Source organism: Trachypithecus francoisi, unplaced genomic scaffold, assembly GCF_009764315.1.
Source record: "Trachypithecus francoisi isolate TF-2019V2 unplaced genomic scaffold, Tfra_2.0 Lachesis_group3, whole genome shotgun sequence".
Taxonomy (NCBI): domain Eukaryota; kingdom Metazoa; phylum Chordata; class Mammalia; order Primates; family Cercopithecidae; genus Trachypithecus; species Trachypithecus francoisi.
In genome coordinates this window covers 152,061,344-152,082,559 of record NW_022681468.1, presented here as the reverse complement: position 1 = coordinate 152,082,559, position 21,216 = coordinate 152,061,344, and the positions used below count along the sequence as shown (strand labels likewise).

Sequence of the window (21,216 nt, the reverse complement as noted above, 5' to 3'; positions counted from 1 at the left end):
CTAACTTAGATCTTTTCTCACCTATTTTTTTCTCCCACTATTTTCTTCTATTCAGTTTGCTTATGATTTTTGACAATTATTTGAGTCATTTATTTTCAGAAATCTCTGAAACAAATACATTTCCTGAAGTTTTCTACTCTTCCCACTTTTGATTATGTATTTTGAAAGCATGTTTGCTGGATATCAGTGTTTAGCCAACATTTTTCCAATATTTTATCAGCAACTGTCACAACACGTTGGGACAGCTGTTATGAAAATTGGGTAAAAATAGCAGCCAGTTTTGACGTAATTTTAAGTGACAGTAGATTCTCAGATATATTTTTAATAGTTCAATTGCCTACTCCTTGATGCAATAACAGCTTTGAGTTTCAAGAGCATTTTTAATTATTATTATATCCTTGTGATAGCCCAGTGTCATAAAATAGCGTTGGTATTACAGTGATTTTCTGACTGAGAGATTGAATGCCAAAGGAATTAAATGGGACAAGGCTATTTTTTCTCTAGAACAAAAACTAGAACTTGCATTTATACATTTAAAATATCTTAGTCATTTTTGAATTTTATTTGATAATTTTAGAAGTAGCACCAACAAAATCTTTTAAATCTTTTAAGAAGAAAAGCTTATGGAAGGTTTGAACCCTTAAAATTGTTAGCCCTATAGTGATTGCTCTGAATTATTTTAGAATAAGCTAGTGAAAGTGTTTCAGCCACTTTTACTTGGATATCAGCTTTTTTCTTAAATAATTACACAGTGATGGGAAAAGTAATATCCCATTTCTTTAAAAAATTAAATGAAACAAAGCCCTTCCAGGACTTTGTGTTTTGTAGTGTGCTAAATTTTACTTACTTAACATTTATTTTATATAAATTATTGTTTATGACATTTTAAAAGCATGTCTTTAGTGAGTGTCATTTATTGAGCGTATCTCCCAACCTAAGTAGTGAGAGTGCACAATTTAAATCCTACATAATCAGCAAGTTGAGGCTAATTTATTCATTCACTCATTCAACACAGTAATAGACTACTGTTGTCTTCTGTCTTTTGACTCACTGTCAACAGCAGAGTTCTTGGAACATTTTTTTTAACTTGCAAAATAAAACATAGATTTGTGTTTTCTTCCTAATAATTTCTGCATTTTCTATGTACATTTATCACTTTTATTATAGTTAGAAGCATTATAATTAGCTCTTCTACATGACATGGTTAGCCTTTTAGTTCTTCATGTTATTTTTAATAAGAAAGCCCATTTTTCTCATGAAGTTGAATTTTTCTAAAAGTTCATATTACTGTATTTTGACATAGCTTTCTAACCACATACATTTGAGTTTTGGGAATTGCAATTCATAGTGATGGCAGTGAGATATACTTACTGACTTGCTAAATACTAATACATTTTTAGTATCTTATTTTGTGGTGGTGGTGGTGGTTTTTATTCTGGCAACTAATGAGTTGAGGGTTGTTCCCAATAGGCAACTGAAGAGGATTCTTCCAGTTCTCTAGTGAAGGATCACCTTTTTCAGCAAGAGACAGTTGTTACCAGTGAGCCTTATAGAAGCTCAAATATAAGACCTTCTCCCTTTGAAGATCTGAATGCCAGAAGAGTCTACATGCAAAGCCAAGCCAATCAGGTAAAAAGATAAAAAGTATTTTTTCAGCATGTTGTTTATATGTGTAGAAATTGGATGATGTCTTAGATGAGAACATTAAAACCATCTGCCCTTTACCAGACACAGTAAAATGAACAAACAAAAAAACCAGGATAATTTGATTTATAACGAATCAAATCCAGAGTGAAACAATAAACATATACACCATAAAGTCCTATATGGGTGTAGTGATTGAGCAAGGGGATATCACAAGCATTCTTATTTTACCCCTTATCTCACAGGAAAGCTTTCAATATTTATCATTAATTATGATGTGTTTACTATATGTTTTTATAGATGTCTTTATCAGATTAAGGATAACCTTTTGTTCTTACAGAACTAAATTTTTATTACATGCTTTTTCCCCAGTAATTGAGGTGATTGTATTTTTTTCTTCCTTTATTCTGTTAAATTTCTGTCATTGGTTTGCCACCTTGCAGTCTTGGAATAAACCCATCTTGGTTGCCATGTGATGTATTCATTATACACACATACATACATATATGCATATACGTTCAAGCGTATGGATTTGTCAGTATTTCATCTTGGATTTTTATGTCTGTGCTTATAAAAGAGATAAACATAATTTTCCTTCCTTATAATATTTTTTTTCCTTTTTTTTTTGAGACAGAGTCTCACTCTGTCGCCCAGGCTGGAGTACAGTGGCATGATCTCAGCTCACTGCAACCTCTGCCGCCTGGGTTCAAGCGATGCTCCTGCCTCAGCCTCCCGAGTAGCTGGGATTACAGGCACCTGCCACCACACCTGGCTAATTTTTTTGTGGTTTTTAGTAGAGATGGGGTTTCATCATCTTGGTCAGGCTGGTCTCGAATTCCTGACCTCGTGATCCACCCGCCTCAGCCTCCCAAAGATTGCAGGTGTGAGCCACTGCACCCGGCCCCTTACAATGTTTTTATCAGGTGTTGCTATCAGCGTATGCTGGCTTTATAAAATAAGTTGGACAGTATTTCTTTTTTGCATGTATAGAAGAGTTTAAGATTGGTTGTTACTTCTTTCTTAAAGGTTTGGTAGAATTCCCCAGTGAAGCCATCTGGGCCTGGATTTTTTTTTTTTTTTTTAGATGGTTTTGAACTATGGAATTAGTTTCTTTAACAAACACAGGACTGTTCACGTTTCCTAATTCTTTTTGTGTCAGCTATGACACGTTATAGTTTACAGTAACTTTGTCTATTTCATCCAAATTTTTAAGTTCATTGGCATAAATAATATCCCATTTTTGGTTGCTGATATTGAAAATATGTGCCTTCTCTCTGATTATTCTTGCTTAGGAGTTGATCACTTTTAGCCTTTTCAAAGATAACTTTTGGATTTTTTACTTTTTTAAATGTTTCTTTTCTATTTCATTGATTTCTGCTTCTATCTGCCTACACTATTAAGTTTTAGCTTTACTCTTGGTTTTAGATTCTTGTGAAAGCTTAGTTTCTTGATTTTTGTTTTCAGCTTTTTCCCTCTTTTTCTCTCTTTTTCTAATGTATGTATTTAAGGCTATAAAATTTCATTTAAGTGCTCCTCTATCCACATTTTACAATATTTTCTAGTTTATTCATTTTTAATGGAAAATTTTAGACATACCAGAGGTAGAATGAATAAAGGAGTAAACTACCATATGCTACTCTGCTTCCACTACCTATCACTGGCAAAATGATGATATGCCCTATTTTTACCATTATTCAGAAACGGGTTGTTTCATTTCTAAATATTTGGGGTTTTCTAGTTTTCTCTTTAATGTTACAAATAAAGATGATTTCATGTATGACTTCATTTTTTTGATATTTGTTGGAACTTGGTTGATGGCCCAGCATATAGTCAGTGTTTTTTGTTGTTGTTTCGTTTTATTTTTTTGTTTTTTTTTTTTTTGAGACGGAGTCTCGCTCTATTGGCCAGGCTGGAGTGCAGTGGTGCTATTTCGGCTCACTGCAAGCTCTACCTCCCGGGTTCATGTCATTCTCCTGCCTCAGCCTCCCGAGTAGCTGGGACTACAGGCGCCTGCCACCATGCCCAGCTAATTTTTTGTATTTTTAGTAGAGATGGGGTTTCACCATGTTAGCCAGGATGGTCTTGATATCCTGACCTTGTGATCCACCCACCTTGGCCTCCCAAAGTACTGGGATTACAGGCGTGAGCCACGGCCCCTGGCCCAGTGTTTTATGTACATTCAAAAAGAATGCACATTTTTAGTAGTTGGGTATAGCAGCCTTTTTGCTGAATTGATCCTTTTGTCATTATGAGATACCCTCCTTTGTCTCTAGTAATACTTCTTGCCTACAAGTACTTTTTTGATGTCTGATTACATCAATTTTCTTCTGGTTAGCACTTTCACAATAGTTTTTTTTGTTTGTATTTTTCCTTTTACTTCCAACATTTCAGACCTCTCTTTTAAACCATATATAGTTGGGTTTGGGTTTTTTTTCCCCAGAGTGTCTTTGTCTTTTAATTGGAGTATTTTGTTCATTTACTTTTACCACAATTATTGATATAAGTCTACCATTTTATTCATTTTTTATTTGCCCCATTTGCTGTGTTTTTTTCCTTCACTGTGCTTATTCAAATATATTTACTTGATTCTCATCCCTTTATTAGCTAATTAGTAATACAGTTGTTCAGTATTTTTAGTGGTTATCCTAGAGATTACAAATGTATCTTGCCTCCTTAAAATCTATCCTGTATTAGTGTTTTACCATTTTCAGGATAATGCACAGATCTACAGTATCTTAACTCAGTTTACCTCCTTTTTACCTTTTATGTAATTGTCATTACAAACTTTATCTCTATAAAATTTAAAACCTTGCCAAAATATTTTAAACAGTCAGCATTCATTTAGGTTTATTCACCTTTTTATGACTTTTGACATTCTTCAGTACGTTATGTATTATACTTCCATCTAGGATCGTTTGCTGTTTATTGGTGCTTGCTGAACCTCAGTTTTCATTGTCTGAAAAAAGTCTTTTATTTCCTTCATTTTTGAAGGATGTTTTGCTTTTCATTGAATTCTGTTACAGTTTATTTTCTTTCATCAATTTAAAAAATGTAATACCATTGAGAAGTTTCTACCCTTCCTATTAAGAAATAATATCTTTATTGTTTTCAGATGTTTTATTATGCTATACCTAGGTATTAGGTTATGTATTTTGTTTTGGGTGTATGGAGCTCCTGGAATCTGTGACTTCATGCCTTTGAACAGATTTAGGAATTTTCAGCCAGTAGCTCTTTAAATGTTGTTTGAAGCTCAGGGAGAGTTAAAGACTGGAGATAAATTTTGGAAATCATTATCAGAGAATGAAAATTGAAGCTATGGGGACAGTTAGAATTACTTTGGAAGACTATGTTCTATTTTAAAACTATTAACAGTAGGGAATCACTAAATACTGAGTCAGTGAGTTAAGAGCAGTCACATTAGGCAAACCAGAAAAGGGTGTCTCAGAAGCCTGGGGAGGGCAGTGATGGAGTAAGGAAAGGAAATGATGGAGTAGTTAATTAATATTTTACAGCAAAAATGCCCCAATAAAATTGAAATTCATTTCTATAAAGGTAATTGATAACTGTACCACATTTTCAGTGGGATTAAGAGGTGTGCATGACTGGAGAGGAAACAAAGATGATATTTGCTAGCCACTTCTCTAGAAGCTTGACTGCAAAAGCCTTCCTTAACAAATAGATGGAGTTCGAGGGGTGCAGGGTCAAGAAATGAATATGGTCATAAGATGAAGAAAGTGGAGAAATTAAAAGATTCGGGACAGAGAGAAATTGATAGAGAAGGGTACAACAGAGACTGTAAAGACAGGAGAATTGCATGAGAAGAGAGAAGTGCAAGTGAAGTTTAGGTAGAGTTACAGATTTGCTATGGAGACAGAAAGTTAATGAAATTCAAACTTGATTAATTCAGCATTGTGGGCCCTACTATTCTTGTCCTAAAGTCTTAAAAGTGGGTAGAGAGAGAACAAAAAACCTTCTAGATCATCTAGGACCTTTTCTTCCAGCAACTCTCATACCATAGCAAATACAGTTTGAATTATTCAAGGTAGACACGGATTGTAAAAGTCTCTGGGTAAGTCTCCCAGGCTCCCTGTAACTTTATTTTTCACTGATCATTATTATTAATTTTTATCATAGCTGGTAACTACTATGTGCTAGATACTGTTTTAAGTGCTTTACTTATATAACTCTTAATCCTCACAACAAACTGGCAAACTACCTAATTTTAGTGATTAAAAATTTTCTGTAGTTTATGTATGTTGTCCAAATTTATTATGAAATTTTATAAAAAATTAAAGAAAAATTAAGGAAAAAATTGCAAGCCAGTTTTACCTTGAGCAAAATAATTGCAAGAATAAAGACTAAAAGCAATCTGCATGTTTTCGCTAGAGATTTTGGGATATTAAAATGAACCCACCAGGAGTCATATTTGCTTGTAAACGTCCAGGCATCCTATGAGACATTTGAATCTGGAGATACTCATTTTAACAGTTTTTAATACAAAATATTTTCCCACATACTGAGTGGGCAGAAAAACTCATGTCAGCGTAGGAGAGAGGTAAAGTATGCATATCCTGAACTAAGTCACTGATTCATAAAGTTGAGCAGGGAAAGAAAACACAGTGAATGGAACACAGGGACGTTACGATATACCAGTATTCCTCATCCCAGGCCCAGGGAATTTATTTGGCCTACCTTCTTTGGCTGAAAACTATAAATTTAAAGGTGTTCTTTTGATTGATGGGGAAAAAGAACTGAACTCTTCTTCCAAAATAGTAATGGCCGTTATGATGGGGTGGTTGAAGAATGTAGTTATCAGGTAGAAAGCACAAAAAGTGCTAAATAACTAGAGAGAGAGAAGTGAACAACATCTGGCAGACAGCTCTTAGCTTTGGGATTATGACATGGCCTCTAGAGCCTATTCTGTTTGGGTCTGAATTCCAGCTTCTTTACTTACTAGCTGTGTGGCCTTGGACAAGTTACTTACGTTCTCTGTGCCTTAGTATCCTCATCTGTAAATTGGTATAATATCGGTATCTACCTCCTGGAGTTGTTATAAATATTAAATAATTAATCTTTTATATATAAAGCACTTAGGAAAAATGTCAAATAAATAGAACAATAATACTTGTAACTGATACTTTTTCTTGTCTCCAAGATTGATGTGACTTAGAGAAGCAAGGGTTATATTATATAAATTTGCGTAACTAGATGTTTACACATTTGCTGATGTTATAATCAGTGCACTTCTCAATTTAATAGGAATTATAATGGAATGGTTTTCTCTTTTAAAGCTGCAGTAGACTATAGCTATACATATAGTAAAGAAATATTGTAGAAGTTTCTTAATAGGAATAAAACACAGTACCATTCAGCACAGTGCTGTTAGGATAGTGTAGCAGTTGTCCATTTGTATGTGACCCAGAAGGCCTCACTGGATGAGTTTTCCATAGTACAGAATCTGGCCCTCAGCTTGCAGACCAGACACCTTATTTTCTTAGGATACTAGGACTAAAGTCATTTTCAGAGATTCAGGTAATCTCGAGTTTAAGAAAATGATATGTGAAAATCAGAACATAAAATTTGATTTCAACCGTCCTGAGGACTGTAGTTACTTGTAGTAGCCTGATTAACACATTCTCTGCCTAAAATAGGTCTTTATGAGATCATCACTGAAAGCTAGCTTGGTAAGTGTAAATGCTCAACAAAATAACTATGTCCTTTGAATGTTTAATAACATTCAACTGGGGTAAATTGATGGGTCCTTTTCTACAACAGAGGAACAACCTTGCCAAAAGGACTAGACAGTTGCCTTGCTGAACTATAAAGAGTAAGCTAGCAAGTTAACTTACTAATTTTATGAATGCTGCTAGAAGACATGGCTGCTGAGTCAGAGACAAAGGACTTTGTTATTCTTCACAGTACAATAGTAGCATGAGCTTCATGTTTGTGTTGGTTTCCCTTGCTCCTCCAAATCCCATGGGAATGATGCTCAGAAATACGTGTCCACTCAGTGGGTTTGCATCCCAGCTTTGGAACCCTGAACTTAGGGAAGCCAAGTCTTTTATAATGACTTTTAATGCAGTTCAATAGCCTGCCTTACTTGCTGAGGAAGGAGATACGGTCTTTGTTATACTGGACACTAAACAAGCCTGTTTCCAAAGGGGAAACACTGTGTCTTTCAAGGGTTTCACTGTACAGATGTCCTTGAAAAGATAGTCCAAAACAAAAGGCCGGTAGTGCATATGCTCACTAAATCTGCAGAGATGGGACCCATAAAGCATTGTCAACTGCGTTAGCTTAGTTACCTTAGTAAAGCTTCAATAGGCATTGCCAGTGTTTGTCTTTGACTTGTTTTTTAATGCTTTGAAGAGCTAGTAAATCTTTTGAGGCCAGGCATGGTTGCTCACCCTTGCAATCCCAGGACAATGGGAGGTTGAGGTAGGAGGAGCACTTGAGATTAGGCTTTTGAGACCACCTGGGCAACATAGCAAGACTCCATCTCTAACATATAAATTTATATATATATATATATATATATATAAATTAGCCGGGCATGGTGGTACATACCTGTAGTCTCAGCTACTCAGGAGTCTAAAGCAGGAGAATTGCTTGAGCCAGGGAGGTCCAGGCTGCAGTGAGCCACACACGCCATTGCACTCAATCTGGGTGATAGAGTGAGACCTCATCTCAAAAAAGAAAAAAAAAATCTTTTGGATGGATAGATACATTGTTTCAAAGTCTTAAAGGCCTGGAAGCCATTATATAGTTCTTTAACTCAGTTTCTTTTACTTTCACATTACCGGGTTCATGTCACTGTAGACAAATATGACAGCATATGTCAGAGATTTATGACATGTTTAATACATAAAAAAGAATATATTCACTGAATACTTGAGAAACCACCAAACAACTTAAAACAGGAACACCCCCAATCTATACCTTTGCTTTCATCCTAGAGGTAACTATTTCCTGAAATGGTTTTTGTCTGACATTCTCATGTTTTCCTTGATAGTTCTACAACTTGTTCCTTTTTATTCTCCTAATTGTGTATTTCAGTTGTTTTCAGGTTTTTGTTGTTACAGGCATACTGCTAGTACAAACTTTCTTGTCCGCAACTATTCATGTGCATGAGTTTCTTTAGAGTATTTAGCATTGGATTTTTGACATTGATGTGCTACAGAAGGTTCTGGGACAAATTGGACTTTAGGATTGATGTGTATGTACCGTGTGTACAGGGAATATGTATTGAGTATTTGAAAGACTTTGGAAATAACTGTGATTGTTCCTTTACAAATGGATTTTAACTGCATGCTCTCACATGGCCTTTTGCTAGGTAATCAAATGTTCTGTGTCACTTGTCTGTATATTCTGGATTCAGATCTTTCTGAGTTTTATTTGCAGCTAGTATCTCCTAGTTTGTGATTCTTTTTCACTCTTTGTGGTGTTTTGGTGAACAGACATTATAAATTTTAATGCAGTTGAATTTATGATATCTTTTATTATTTTTACAGACTCCCTCCCTATCCTTATCTTAAAGATTTTCTTCCTAATCTAAAAGTTTTAAAGTTTTGTCTTTAATCCACTTTAAATTGATTTCTGTGGTAGGGATCAAATTTTATTTTTCCACATAGGTTACTAATTGTCCCCTCACTGTTTATTGGAGCCTTTCTCTGCACTGATACGCAGTACCATATCCGTCACGTCAGATTGCTGTGTATGTTTATTTCCGATGTCTCTAATCGACATTAGTGCCACATTGTCATCTTTACTCTAGAAATACTGTAGCTGTATAATAACTTAATATTTGTAGAGAAAGTGCCTAACTTTGTTATTCATCTTGGATCTTTTTTTTTCCCCCCCGATTTGGCTGTTTACCCTTTTAAAAAATTAGAATGAACTTGTCAAATCTGGTGACGAATCCTTTTATGGTTTATATTTGAATTGCTTTGAATGTGTATATTAGTTTAGGGGATAATTTATCATCTTATTCGTGAATGTGATATATCCCTCTGTTTAGCTCTTTTTCTGTATCTTTACATAAAACTTTGCATTTTCTTTGTGAAAGGATAATACATATTTTATAGGATTATTTCTTTGTACCATTTTAATTGTTTTATTATAAATGGAATCCTTTTAAAATTTTAATTGTGACCAGCTTTGAAGAAGCATCTCTTACGACTTTTTCAGCTGATAAATTTTCCTGAAGATTATAGCAAAAGTACCAAATTTTGAGGATATTAAAAAGCAGAAATTAATTGGGGTATAACTTATCACATCTGTTTTTAGTAAGTGTGAAAAAGTCAATATTGTCCATTTATTTGTCTTTTCACTTAGAGATTGTGTGAGAGAACTAATATTCAGATACCCTATTGACTCAGGTAGTTTTCAAAGTGTGTATTGTTTAAGTGGTGTGTATGACTTTTTTCTGAGACAGTAGTGAGAAAATGGACATTTTTACTCTTTAAAATAGTTCTTAGAAATACATATTTAATATACTAGTTGAGGTCATTGTATTCTACCAGGAAAGAAAATTGTTCTCTCTGCTTCCTTTTGTGTAATGTTCTTCTATTTTTCACTTGACCAAATATCTAGCTTATTCTGTGTTTCCTTCAAGTCACATTTCCTTTCATGCCTTCCCAGACCATTTAATCCATAGTTATTTCCTCTTGTTAATTTCTAAATTCTTACATATTCTACTTATAAACATAGAATGGCCTTCATATTGTATCATTAAATGCAGAAACCAAGGGCACAGTACAAAGGGTCCTATTTTAAAGCTGTGTGTGTGTGTGTAAAAATTTTTGGAAGAATACACTAAAAAACTTTTTTTTATGATAGCTTTTAAAACTGGGACTGAAAGGTCTAAGATGGAAGGAAGATTTTTACTTCATGTGCTTTTATACTATTTGAAAATTTTGCTATCTGCATGTATTACTATTTATTTTCAGGGTTATAGTTTTTATTAAGTATATAACAGTAGGAGTTGGATCAAAATTATCTGGAAAAACAAGAAGTAAACAAGATTGCCAAAATGTTGATGATAACTGAAGCTAGATAATAGACCTGTGGTGATTCATTACATTATTCTCTCCTTTTATGTATATTGGAATTTTTCACGATAAAATTTTAAAAATTAAACATTCATACATTTTAGCTGTAATTTAGGTCTGAAATGGGCTTTGCAATTCAAAACACTTGTAAATGTATCAGGACACTAAAGATTCCTATTTTTTTATTGCTATGTAATTCACCTACCACAAAATCATCCTTTAAAAAAGTATATAATTTGGTGGTTTTTATTACATTCACAAGCTTATGCAGCCATCAGCAGTATCAAATTCCATATCACTTCACAAAAAACCCACACTGATTATCAGTCATTGCCACTCCTTCCCTATTCCTAGCCCCTAGCAACCATTATTGTGACATGTGTAACTACTTTATTTCTTTTTGTGGTTGAATAATATTCCACTCTATGGATTTACTACATTTTGTTTATCCATTCATTAGTTGATGAGTATTTGGGTTGTTTGTACTTTTTTGACTATGTATTCATTACTTGTTAAAGTTTAAATGTGTAAGAAAAGACCTACAGTTTTTGTTTGTGTTTTAGGTGGGGGGAAATAATTATATTTTATTCTCAAAACCGTTTTTGAAAAACTTTACTGCTAATAGGTTATGAGGTTTTGGAATATACACTGTAGTTTCATTAAAAGTAAAATTCTTGTGTCATTTAAGTAGAAATTGTTTGTATTTTAGATAACATTTGGTCAGCCAGGCTTGGACATTCAGAGCAGAAGTATGGAATATGTACAGCGGCAAATATCCAAGGAATGTGGAAGCCTAAAGTCCCAAAATAGGGTAAGTAATGTTAGTTTTTCTTCTGATTTGGAATTTAACTAATTAGTATATAGGTGAAGTTTTCTAGTCTTTCTAATTCTCCATATAGTTGAATTGTACTAGAAAATTTTTCATTGTGTAAATTTGCTGCATATGTGCTTATAAACGCCATTAGTTAAAAACTTTCCAAACTTCTCATTCGAGTCTAAAAGATTGCTGGAGCTTTTCATCAGATAGGACCAAAAGGAATTATATATTGTTAATTTAATAAACTGTATCTGTCACCCCACCCTTAGCTCAGACCTAAAAAATTTTTTAACCCTAATTCCATATATCTGGGAACCAGAAGTGTGCCCCAAACTGAATCAGACGCTTACTTGTAGTAGACTAGTCACGATGTCCAGGAACTAGAGCTAAAAATACAAATTTGTCTAGTTAGAAGCCTGCATTTATGGATGATGGAAGGAGTCAAAAGACTTAATTTTGTTCTTTGGCCTCAAAGAGCCAACCTTCCCAGAAGGGTTGTGGAGGTAGGGGTATTTTACGTCATTTTTCAGAGACTTTTTGTGTACCAAAGCTATAAACATGTATGTCTTTGTATTAATTTGCTAGGACTCCCACAACAAAATACTACAGACTGGGTAGCTTCAACAACAGAAATTTATTCTCTTAAAATTCTTAGAAGTCCCAAAATCAAAGTTGTTGGTAGGTTTGGTTTCTTCTGAGTACCTTCTTCTTGGCTTGCAGGTAGCTGCCTTTTCACTTTGCCCTCACATGGTCTTTCGTCTGCACGTACATCCCTGGTGTCTTTCTCTGTGTGTCCCAATTTCTTCATAAAGAAAACAGTCAGATTGGATTAAAGTCTCTCCTAAGGGCCACATTTTAACTTAGTCACCTCTTAAAAGGCTCTGTCTCCAAATACAGTCGCATTACTGGAGGCTAGGGCCTCAACATATGAATTTGAAGAGGACATAAGTCAGACCATAACATTTTGTCCTTTGTCCCCAAATTCATGCCCTTCTCACATGCAAAATATATTCATCCTCATCCCAACAGCCCCAAAGATATAACCCATTCCAGCATCAACTCTTAAGTCCCAAATCTCATCCGAATAACATCTTTCAATCAAGTGTGGATAAGACGAGGTATATGTATCTTGAGGCAAAATTCATCTTCAGCTATGAACCTGTGAAATTTGTAATTTCATAGTACAAATACTATAATAGGATAGGTTAGAGAATATCATGATAGGAAAGGTACAGGATAGGCATTCCTATTCAAAAAGTGAGAAGTTGAATGGAAGAAAGATGTCATGGGTCCCAAGCAATTCCAAAACCTTACAATAATTCCATTAGATTTTTAAACTTTTTAAAATATTTTAAGATTTTTTAAAAAGATTTTAGGATTAAGAATAATCCTTTTTGTTTTAATGTTCTGCCTTCTGGGCCCACTGGAATGGTAGCCCCACCCTCTCAGCTATAGGTGTCAGCATTGCCCCCAGGGCTCTAGGCTGCTACAGCCTGGCCCACTGACACTGAGGAATTGACCCCACCCTCTGGAACTGAGGAGAAAAATGCCTGCCTTCAGGCTCATTCTTCCCTTTTCTTGAAAGATAAGTCATATTTCACATTACTCCCGTGGCCCATCCTGTAGAATTTCAGAAGTCCAACAGTCTTCCTTCATTTTGTCCTGACTCTGTCCCCTTCAATCCAGATTGACAGCATTTCGTTTTACCATATGATTGTCCAACCACACCCTAGATATTCTCTCTGAACATGCTTTCCCATTTTATTGCAAATGGGTAGACATAGAATGTATCAAATCTTCATATTCTATTCCTTTTTGCTTAACAGTTTCTTCTTTCAATTTGTGTCTCTCCTCTCGAATGTTACTATAAGCAGCAAGGAAAAACTAGACTACATCTTCAACACTTTGCTTAGAAATATCTGCTAAATATTTAGGTTAATCACTCATAAGTTCTACTTTCCAGAAAACACAAGAACACAATTCAGTCAGGTTATTTGCTGCTTTTTAACACAGGTTGCCTTCCTTCCAGTGTGCAAAACATGTTCTTCTTTTCCGTCTGAGATCTTACCAGAATCACTTTTAAAGTCCATATTTAGAAGCAACAGTCTCTTCAAGGCTCTTTCTTTTTTTTTTTTTTTTGTTGAGACGGAGTCTCGCTCTGTCACCCAGGCTGGAGTGCAGTGGCCGGATCTCAGCTCACTGCAAGCTCCGCCTCCCGGGTTCCCGCCATTCTCCTGCCTCAGCCTCCCGAGTAGCTGGGACTACAGGCGCCCGCCACCTCGCCCGGCTAGTTTTTTTTTTTGTATTTTTAGTAGAGACGGGGTTTCACCGTGTTAGCCAGGATGGTCTCGATCTCCTGACCTTGTGATCCGCCCGTCTCGGCCTCCCAAAGTGCTGGGATTACAGGCTTGAGCCACCGCGCCCGGCCTCAAGGCTCTTTCTAACATGCATCTCAAAATACTTTCCACCTCTACCCATTACCCAGTTCCAAAACCATTTCCACATTTTTAGGTATTTGTTAGAGTGACACCACACTTTGACTAATACTGACACTAAAATCAGTATTAGTCAAGGTTTTCCAGAGTAGAACCAACAGGACGGATGGATGGATGGACGGACGGACGGGCGGGCGGGCGGAGGGACCAACGGACGGACGGATGGAGGGACGGACAGACGGATTTTGTTTTAAGGAAATGACGTATGCAATAGTAGAGGTACAGATCCAAAATCTGCAGGGTAGGCTGTCTGGAGACCCAAGAAATAGTTGTAGTCTGCGTCCAGAGGCACCCTGCTGGCAGAATTTCTTCTTGCTCAGGGAGAGCTCAGTCTTAGTTCTAGTAAAGCCTTCAGTGGATTTCGTGAGGTCCACCTACATCACAGAAGGTACTGTGCTTTGCTCATAGTCCACCGATTGAAATGTAGATCTCATCCCAAAAACATATCATGGAAACATCCAAAGTAATATTTGAACAAATATCTGGACACTGTGGCCCCACAAGGTGACACATAAAATTAACCATCATAGCCCTCATTGCAGTTTTTATCTGTTTCTTTTTTAGGTCCCTTTAAAATCAATCAGACATGTCAGCTTTCAAGATGAGGATGAGATTGTCAGAATAAACCCTCGAGATATCTTAATACGTCGCTATGCAGACTACAGACATCCTGACATGTGGAAAAATGACTTGGAAAGAGATGATGCTGATTCCAGTATTCAGTTTTCTAAACCAGACAGTAAAAAATCAGACTATCTGTACTCTTGTGGGGAGGAGACTAAGTTAAGTTCACCTAAAGACTCTGTGGTATTTAAGACGCAGCCTTCCTCATTAAAAATTAAGAAGTCAAAACGAAGAAAAGAGGATGGTGAACGTTCTCGCTGCGTATACTGCCAGGAAAGGTTTAATCATGAAGAAAATGTCAGGGGAAAATGTCAGGATGCTCCAGACCCTATTAAAAGATGCATATATCAAGTTAGTTGCATGCTCTGTGCAGAGAGCATGTTGTATCATTGTATGTCAGACTCAGAGGGAGATTTTTCTGATCCCTGTTCGTGTGACACTAGCGATGACAAGTTCTGCTTGCGATGGTTAGCCCTGGTAGCTTTGTCTTTCATTGTACCATGTATGTGCTGCTACGTCCCTTTGAGAATGTGCCATCGCTGTGGTGAGGCATGTGGTTGCTGTGGTGGGAAACATAAAGCTGCTGGATGAAATGGTCCAGTGCCAAAATGAGCTTAAAATCTTTGTTTCCAGGAATTAGCTAACTTGGATTTGTGGAAGCTTTTGGCAAGCAATATGGAATCTTGCCTGGTATCATTGGGGCCACACATGGAGGAAGCAGAACTCATCAGTTCTTGGCGTTTCACGCCATGCCTAACTTTTCCCTTGAGTGCATGGCATGTTTTGTTACAGGTTGTAGAGTATTTGGCAGAAGGAAACCATTTCTGGTTATTTGGCTATAAAAAGTCAGCATAAAATATGATCCAACTAAAAGGGATTCATTTTTTGGCATTTTTGTATATTTATGCATTAGGTGATGGGACTTTCAAAGGTTTGAATTTATTAGGACATGAACTAAAAATAAAAGTGCACTAGGGGACAGTTGATTTCAATTTAAGAAAAGTTAACACTTGGCAATTACAAGAAGTAAAACAAGTGCAACTAAATCATTTATTAGTTGTTTTTTGAAAGCAGTTTTATGTATAAATAACAAATGTTTATATTTAACTAAATGTAAGGTACGAATTATTACATATTAAACTTTTCTTCCCCTTCCTAGTTCTGAAGTAGATATATATATGTATATCTACTGTCACATTCCATATATTTTGAATATTTAACTCATCTAGTTAATAATGTTTTTATTCCATGTGAATGATTTGATATTTTCATCCTTATTTCTCTTTGGCTACAATTTATATTGAGTTATATCTGTACATTCTGGTAATCTAAAATCCTTAAAAATACTCTAATAGCCTTGAGTGACCAACTTTTTTTTTAAAGCACAGATGTAATTGTCTAATGTTTTGATGGGAACGTAACACTTATTTTTATATAAAAAGAGACTGAGTAAACAAACATTATAGAAAAAAAGTGAAGTTTTTTAGTTGTTTTTGTGGTATTCAACCAGCAAGTTGTTTTCTTTCAGAGTTTCCTCCTTCAAAAAATTATATTGCATTTACAAATGTTTTACAAGGCAGAAAGTTTGACTGGATAGTCAGTGTAAAAGCTTCCTCTTGAGATCTTCATTTATCATTCTGCTAAACCAGAATATGTTCAGCTGTGTTACTAATTTTTTAGCTTAATCCTCAGTGCTTATTATTTACATAACAGTGATAACTTTTTATCAGTTACATTTTATTTTTATTTAAACTGGCCAAAAGCAAAATTATTTTATGTTAAAATGTGTGCTAAACTATCCCAGGAAAGTATTTAATCCAACATTGTAAATGAAGTATCTTGTACATATAAATGTATTTCTTTTGCAGAGCATTATATTACTGGATGTTTAATTTACAAAATAGTTGGATAAATGTTCCAACAAACTTTAAAGTACCTTGAAGTCAAATTGTCTGTTTTTGTTTTTGTTGTTGTTTTCTTAAGTGTTACATTAAAACTCTAACCAAGGAAAGGGTTCTTTAAGAACATTCCCTTAGAGGGATACAGTTGAGAAGTGTGCCTTTTTTTTAATGGCTTAAAGTTTCAGAGGTGATAAAAATTAAAATCACACTACCATTTGAAGCTCATTTTCTATGCAGGTTTTTAAACGTCATTTATGTATCGTTCTTTTTATATATCACACTTAAGCTTGTGTTAGCTTTTTTCTTTTGCCCCAGATCAAACGGAACAATGTATATAACACTATCTGTCTGTAAAATACTTTTTTTAAGAAAGCATTTATATTTATATGACAGCTTGAACTGACAACATTGTGTATATAGATCATCTTGAAGTATTATTTCACATTGAAAAGAAGAAAAATATATTGATAACTATAGATGTTATGAAGAAGAGGGTATTTCTAGTTTTGTACTAAAAATCAATTGGATGAACTAAATCCAAAACATGACACTGTAGCAGCAGTTTTAAGTCTTATTTTTACTGTTTATATATTTGAATGCTGCTACAACAGATGATCTTCATCCCTGAAGTTTTCAGCTAAGCTTGGTTTCCTAGAATAGACTGTTAACTTTCAAAATTTTTATTGGTGAAATGGAAATACTGTTTTTCCTTGTGAATGACTTTTCATATTTGTAAGTGCTAAGTTTATAATTCAGGTTTGATCAAGGTGTGAATTACTGAAGAAAATAACTTGCTGGCTCTATAGGAAAATGCTGTGGAAATGAACTGTGTATATACTTCTGGGAGGAACAAATTTAATCATTTCTTCTGTTAAGCACTAATCAGTATAGTGCAACTCCTGGTTCTGTACTGTATTTTATATGCAACATATATGCTTTAATATTTTAATGTTTGTGCATTAATATTTTCAATTTGTTTAACCACTTTGCTGCTAAGATTTTGCCGTCCCATTCCCATTTTTTCCTTTACAATTTTAAACAAGTTTCTTCATTAAAAACTATGGTGATGAAATGGTTTTTATTTTACCTTGGATCTTTATAGTTAACATACCCAGTTTCTAAATCAGTCTACAAGACTAACTGATGATATAATGTTCTCTGAATCCCTATGTGGAAATTTTCTTTTGAGTAAATTAGAATTCCTTTGTGAAAGCAAATGGGTAGTTTAAATCACTGATTCTTAAACATGTGTATAGGCACCTTCAGGAACATTTTCTCATTCTCTGTACAGATTCAGCACTGCCAATTGGCTTTTCCTCTAAAACTTTTCTTTGTTTTTATCTGATATAAGCAGATGGCTCAAGACAGCTGCTTCAGTAATAGTATTGAAAATGGAATCATCTAGATGGTATGACAAGCAAGACTGGTCCGATGAACTTGTTTTTGTTCAGAATTGATAATTCTTAAATGATATTTTTCCTGGCTTGAAAAGGGACATCATTTGATTTCTGAAGAAGTATGTCATGTGGAGCTTCAGCACCACCTACTGGATGATTTCCAGGCCAGAGACATGAGATGGCAATAGGGATCTAACAGGGTTCATCACTACTACCATTAAAGGGCTATTTATGTGGTGACCACCTCTACCAGGGAAACCAGGAATAAGAACTATCTCAAAGGAATTGTAAAATGGTTATTTTCCTAAGGTGTCTTGTTGGCTTGCTGAAAGATTTTAAGCACTTTTTTTCTTACATACCCTGTTTTAAAATATTGGTAGATATTTGGGGCTGGCAATCAAACTTAATGGATGTACTGAGGCATTTATAGAACCAATTGCTTTAACTCTCAAAAGCCATTACCAAAATGGTATTTTTTTCCTCCTTCTGCCAGTCAGGGAGAATTTTTAAAAATAATTCTCAAAACATGGAAAAACATAATCACACCTGTATTTTATCATGACAACTTCAGAAAGAGTGTGTGTGTACGTTTCTTTCTGGTGTTTTTGAGACGGAGTTTCACTTTTGTTGCTCAGGCTGGAGTGCAGTGGTGCAATCTCAGCTCACTGCAACCTCTGCCCCCTGGGTTCAAGCGATTCTCCTGCCTCAGCCTCCCAAGTAGCTGGGATTACAGGTGCCCACCACCATGCCCAGCTAAGTTTCTGTATTTTTAGTAGAGATGGGGTTTCACCATGTTGGCCAGGCTGGACTCGAACTCCTGACCTTAGGTGATCCACCCACCTTGGCCTCCCAAAATGCTGGGATTACAGGCATGAGCCACTGCCCCCAGCCGTGTGTATGTTTCTGAGATGATGATGGGGTGGGGTTAGAATTTAAAGGGAAAAACTTGAGCTACATATTTTCATTGGTTATTCAGCAGTGCCTAAAATGAGCTTTTGAAGTAATGTAAATGCACTTTCAATTCATGTGTGTAGTGCCATCTGATATCTTGGGTAAGTCTTGCTTTTTCTTTTCTTTTTCTTCTCCCTTGCCCCCTTAATTAAATGGCACAGAAATGTTTCTTAATGTGCATGTAAGTCTCTAGAGACAGGAAATGTGCTTTCCTCTAAATGGTCAATGTAAAGAATTTTAAGGATATTTCTTGTATTGAAATTTGTGTTCGATTTTGTGATTACACTTGGAAATATGTGTTAAATTGGGTTTTTAATTGTAGCCCAGAGGTGCATTAAGCAAGTGTAACATTTTTTCTGCATAAAACTTAGAAAACTTTAGTTACCTGAAAGGCAAGGATTCTTTACTGATTATTATGCTCATTCTTGATTTGACTTCCATGATCACATTTCAAAGTGTAAGAGGAAGCACTAGAAACTGGCACTATTGTTGCACTAAAAAAGTCTATAAATCATGATAATAGCACCATGAGGTCCTTTGCAGTGAGACAGACATAAAGAATGAATTTATTTAAAACAAACACAACCTGAGGTGATTTACATAAACCAAAAGAAAAAAAAAAGGCTTTAAGGTATTAGGTACTGTTTGCCTAGCAGCCAGGTGGTTATAAGACATTCATATGCTTTGGTACACTGAAATGTTAGCCATTATTCCTGAAAGCTTCTTAAATTGCATCAGTTGTTAGTTTTGAAATTTTTCAAGAATAAACGAGTTGAAAAGTCTTTGTATTAAAAATACACATAGATTTTTGTGAACATTTCCAGTGTGTAGTCATTTGCTTTCTATTTCTGACCTCAAAAGTGCCTCACTTGTATATTATTTCCATTAAAAGCTTGACTGCATTCTTTCTAATGAACAATGAAAAACTGTTTAACTTATGTCGTAATGTGTCTCCTCAGATACAGTTAACTGGCTTGATAGTTTTGAGTATATAATGTAAATAATACATTATAAGTTTGTAACCATTTTTGTTACATCATACCCATGTCATTGGACATACCGGATGATTATCATAAGATTTTATTTTAATGGTTTTTTTTCCGTCCTGGAATGACCTGATTAAACCTCTCATGAATTCTAAAAGGACTTTTTCTTATTCTCCTAGAGCTTATCAAATTATCACATAAGAGATAATTACTGGAGGAGAAAGTAGTAAAAACGGAAGCTTTTGATAATGCTGTTCTTTAAAAGTATATTTTTAAACTGAAAGTTCACATATAGTTCATCTTAATAACATTTATTCATCCTTAATTCAGATTTTTTTTAAGTCTCTTACCTAATAATGTTATATTTATTGGTTTGGTAACATGTTGCAGCTAAGCTAATGACCTTAAGTGGTAAATGTTTAACCCAAGACTACTGATTTTTTTATATTCAAGTCAGTTTCATGGTTTTACTTAACTTACAATATAAACAAAAAATAGCGAATAATCTAAAGGAAAGGTTATTAGGACAGTAATCAAAAATTATAGTGTCAACACCAGAATAAGTTGGATTACTATATTATAGTTTATTTGAAAAATCAAGGAGTAACTGTATCTTTACTATTAATTATGAAATGTAGTCTCATGTGCTTATTTACAGGTTTTTCAGAATTCACTTTACATTCTTCACATCAAGTTAATACCCACAAGTAAGTAGAATAGCTTTTATAACAGGGAAATTGAAACTAGGATTCTAGCTTGGCTTTCAATAGAAGTGTCATGCACATAATGCTCCTTAAAGGAAAAGACATCAACATCAATGGTACGAAAACTGTAGTCAGTCTCTTTAAATCTAACTGCTCTAAGATTTGCAGTTTTAGTGAGATCTGAAATGATGGTTTAAAAAATACATTCATAATAAAAGTCTAACAAAATCACAGTTGAAATATTGTTTCTTTTGTCTTTATTTTTGTTACATAATATATTTTATACATGATTACTTTTAATCCTCAAATAACCTTGTAAGTATTATCTTCCTCATTTTTCTAAGGAAGAGATTTGGGCTTCAAAAGGTCAAAATAAATTGGATCACATTGAGGCAGTAGGTCTCAAACAAGTTGGCTCCAAAGCATAGGCTTTTCTTTCCCATGCGGCTCCAGCTTTCTGTTACAGGAGTTACAGATGTATTTCATAAAATAGTCATTCTGTTACAATGAAATTCTATTGTTTTTAGTTGGAGTAATTTTGTTTTATAAAGGAATAGTTTCTTAATTTCTGCTCTTGTCCATTTCTGGGCCCCCTGTCTCACTGAGTTGTGGTATGTGATCCACAGTATGGCATGGAAATGTTTTAA

The 21,216-nt window shown here is 34.9% G+C and overlaps 1 protein-coding gene across 1 annotated transcript in view; it reads left to right on the top strand.

Annotated features, from left to right (window-relative positions):
- SPRED1 (sprouty related EVH1 domain containing 1) overlaps window positions 1–19,698 on the top strand; it is a 106,247-nt gene extending 86,549 nt beyond the window's left edge. The window contains exons 5-7 of the mRNA XM_033190624.1: window positions 1,471–1,629; window positions 11,404–11,505; window positions 14,571–19,698. Coding sequence (XP_033046515.1) covers window positions 1,471–1,629; window positions 11,404–11,505; window positions 14,571–15,221 — 912 coding nt within the window. The 3' untranslated portion in view covers window positions 15,222–19,698. The remainder of the gene's footprint in view (window positions 1–1,470; window positions 1,630–11,403; window positions 11,506–14,570) is intronic.
- Window positions 19,699–21,216: the final 1,518 nt, after the last annotated feature.